This window comes from Agrilus planipennis, unplaced genomic scaffold (assembly GCF_000699045.2).
Source record: "Agrilus planipennis isolate EAB-ADULT unplaced genomic scaffold, Apla_2.0 scaffold80, whole genome shotgun sequence".
Taxonomy (NCBI): domain Eukaryota; kingdom Metazoa; phylum Arthropoda; class Insecta; order Coleoptera; family Buprestidae; genus Agrilus; species Agrilus planipennis.
The window spans coordinates 559,062-563,085 of record NW_020438873.1 but is presented as its reverse complement, the minus strand read 5'-3'; the positions used below and the strand labels follow the sequence as shown (position 1 = coordinate 563,085).

General features: G+C 30.3%; 1 protein-coding gene across 1 annotated transcript; it reads left to right on the top strand.

The window, feature by feature from the left end:
* Positions 1–1,260: 1,260 nt before the first annotated feature.
* On the top strand, positions 1,261–3,536 carry LOC108734758 (E3 ubiquitin-protein ligase SINAT5-like). The gene is made up of 2 exons (XM_018466420.1): positions 1,261–1,433; positions 2,699–3,536. Exon 2 carries the CDS (start codon positions 2,724–2,726, stop codon positions 3,534–3,536), a length of 813 nt encoding a protein of 270 aa, XP_018321922.1. The 5' UTR covers positions 1,261–1,433; positions 2,699–2,723.
* The last annotated feature ends 488 nt before the right edge of the window (positions 3,537–4,024 follow it).

Below are 4,024 nucleotides of genomic sequence, written 5' to 3'. Positions count from 1 at the left end.
ATATTATAATTTAATAATACTTAGATTAAATAAAATAATTAAATAAAGATGTAACATAAATCTAATGCAAAATATGAAAGGAGATATGTTTTATCAAAATTTTCTTTCGTTTCATTTTAGATAGAAGAAAAACTGGTAGAAAGTGTGGACAGCGAAATGGGTACATTGAAAACGAGATGCAAGGGTAAGTTAAAGCATTAGAGTAACTTAATACATTATACATAAATTACATAATTTAGGTTTATTTCTTTTCGGTAAGCTTTTTACTGTTACTTGTAATATGAGAAACGAAAAAGGTTGGGAATCTTTATAAAGTTAATATAACCAAGATTAATTTTATACCTCATAAAAAGGATGCCATTTGCATTATGACACAATTTTTAATATTACTAGCAAATGGTTTATAACCATGACCTTTTGAAGGCAATATTGACAATATTCAAAACAAACAAAACTGTAGGTAGTTCTTATTTCACAAAAAGAAAACATTTACGGTGTTACACAAATCATGAAATTAACTGTATATCATAATACTTTAGTAATAATTATTAATTTAAACGTTCGGTATCACGCGTACAGCCAAGTTTGGGTTTTTTTACTGTAAGAAGAAACAAGAAACCCGTTTACAACCTATTTATGAAGATTATTTGATACAATTATTTTGTTAACTGGCGAAATAAAGAACAATTAGTGTATGATGTTTATTGAATTTATAACTAAAAAGTACAAAAGACTGTTACTGAGCAATGCTTTTCAATTCCTCATGCAGAAAAAAACAAACGGATCAAAATCATTTCGAGAAAAATATTACTGGATTAGAAAATCATTGCATCAGAAAACAACATAATTTAGGGGTAATATATTGCAACGTTATTCATTTTGGTACGTAAGAAGAAAATAGCAAAGTTTTCTATCTTTCTTTCAATTTTTAAATGTTTTTGTAGATATGTATTTATTTATTTGCTAATACAACCTCTATTATTTTGTGCCTATATGTAATATTTGCTAAACTTACAAATAACTATTACATTAAATTAATGCAATAATAATTACCCACTGATTGTAAACTAAGACACTGTAAAGTAAACAACAACTTGATTATTACAGACCAACTAATGACAAATACAATTATAAATAACATATGTAGAACAAGTTTAAGATTAATCTAATACAGTTATTATCACTAGTGTCTGAAATAGTTCAGGTATACCAGATATTTATTGATTAAAGGTACTCCTTCTTTCCTTTGCATCCCTCAATAGAAGGTACTTCACCTCATCATAAAATGACACTATTATTGTTCAGTTAGTTTCTGTTATACGTAGAAGTATCATAAGGGGCGATTTTGTTCCACGAAGCAGTTTAGTTTGTGTAATTCTGTGTAAAGTACGTTCAGATTCCAGTTTATTATATTAAGGATATTGTTAGTGAAGGTAAGACTAATTTTTATTATTGTTGCACACTTACTTACAATTATTTTTTATTTTACTTCAATACTAGGCAGAGTCAGTAAAGCATTTTTTTGTACTTACTAATAGATAATGTTGTTATTATTGTAAGAATTTAGTGTCAATATTTTGTATTTGTTGCAGCTTTCATTGCAAGTATCGAAAAAGTAAATAATAATTACTTTATTATTATAATAAACAGCAACGTTAGCCACATTTTTGTAAAACATTATTAAAAATTAATTGTTAATTAATAAAAATTACATTCAAACGTTTCAATATTAGAATTAATTAGCATCAGTCCATTAAGTTAGATGAAGTAAGTTGAATTTTTGGATATTGTTGCCGTGTACTCCGTTTAAGCGCAAACGTTTCGATATATTTGCGTTCATAATCATGATCAGCGGTCAGGGGACGATGTTAGATCAAATGATTGATTGATGAAGGTTTACATTATGACGATTAATGTATTGTTAAACATTTTCGTAACCAACAGAATAAAAGTACAATTTTATAGCCAAAATGAAGATCTTATTTGGAATTTATTTTGTTTATATTAATGATGCAAGTGCCAAGTGTAAAATCTGTAACAAAATATTCGCGAAAATGGCGGTCGACCGCTACACTAAAGAGCCACTTTAAATCATTACACTTCCGCATCTGCTTCCGTAAAAATGTAGTTCTGTTTCCGTTGTGGCACTTCCGTTGCAAAACTAATTATCCGATTTACTCAATATTGGAACACAGATGAGTTTAGACCAATAAATGCAAAATAACTAATAGAAAAGAAAAGCTGTCATTTTTATTGTAATCATAGAGTAATATTCAAAAGACTAACCCCTTTATACCACACTATTTCAGTGTTGTACAGTGAGTTTACATTCAAACTAACTCAACTAAAAAGCATCCAAACATATAGGATACTCTGGTAATATTCTCCTAAAGGTAAAATAATGCCAAAATAATTGCGAAGTTTCCAATAAAGTCTAATATTGAAACGTTTGAAAGTATTTTTTTATTTTCAATTGATTTTATTTCATTTTCATTATTTTAGAGATTAATTTTGAAATATTAGAACAATTTCTAATCGCTTTACATGTTATTTCATTTGCTACACAAGGCTTGTCAATTTTCGTGGACCATTTGTATTTTATTAATTGACCTGCAGGAACATCAACAACTGCTTTACACACACACGTTACGGCATTTGATTTGATTTCAAATAATTTGGAGCCATTCCTTTGTTTTAGGTTGTTAATTATTGGATATTGGAATATGGCCTGTCTGAGCAATGAATTGTTGGTAGAACTGGAGTGTCCAGTATGTACGGAATTCATGTGTCCGCCCATACGCCAATGTGTCACGGGTCACAGTTTCTGCGACAGTTGTTACCATAAACTCAAGGATTGTCCAACGTGTCGCAAACCTAAAGGAATTGCCAGAAGTTTTGCTCTGGAGAAACTGTATTCAAAATTAAATATTCCTTGTAGAAACAGATTTGACGGGTGTAAGTTTGTGGATGTAGGAAGGAAGATAAAGGACCATGAAGAGTTTTGTTACTACGGCGAAAAAGAATGTCCCCTGCAAAGGATTAACAATTGCCAGTGGTTTGGGAAAATGACAAGCATGATTGACCATTGCAAAGACAAACATTCAAGTAATGTTTTTGTTGCCAATAAACAAAAACTGACCTGCACTAATTTTTACAATTGCAATTCTGCAAAGGCGTGCTATTACATTCTGTTCGAGGCTTACGACGAACTTTTCAAATGCTGCTGGGAAATTGACGTAAATGGTCTTATGAAATGGTGCGTGTACTATCTTGGATTACCTAGAAATGCTCGCAATTATTATTACGAAATCGAAATTATGGATCAAGACCCAAACAAGTCACCTACTAACAATATAGTTGTTCGCAGCCCATGCAAACCTTATCCTGTAGATAATGTTTTTAATTATAACAATTGTACATTGATGCATTACGACATGGTTTCTCAGTATTGCAAAGACGGCGAATTGATGTACGAAGTTAGGATTATTGTTGATGGAATCTACAAGCTATTCAATCTTGGTTTCGATATGTTATAATTTCATTACAATTGACAGTGTTCGTTCATCTCATTTTGTAAAAAACATAATTAATTCATTTTTATTTGTTTGTATATGCAAATGTAATAATTGCTTTGATGGTTTTAAGTAAATTAAGGAAATCTTAGTATTGGTTTTCTTTTTTTTTTCCTATTTTCTTTCGTTAGTTCTATTCATCTCACACAAAAGCGGAAGAGATTGATGTTTACCTATTGTACACTCTTTGAAGTTCTTGTTCAATCAGTGTTTATTTTCAATTGCAATTCTCTGTGGCCGTATGAAGTGCTCACCAATGGGGGGATGGTCTAGTTCGTCCCTTTGAAGCGCGTAGAATTCCAGACCTGTGTACATATTGGCTTTTGCTGAACAAATTACTTCGTTTAGCATTTTTAAAGTACTTGCGGAAATGGAATTTTCGTAGAACAAATTGTATTTATAATTGAGTTGCTAAAGGTCAAGAAAACCATAACATTTTTTTGTTGTAACTT

Bases quoted from the DNA above. Each gene is read 5' to 3' on its own strand.
- LOC108734758 (XM_018466420.1), top strand. From the start codon at position 2,724: ATGGCCTGTCTGAGCAATGAATTGTTGGTAGAACTGGAGTGTCCAGTA.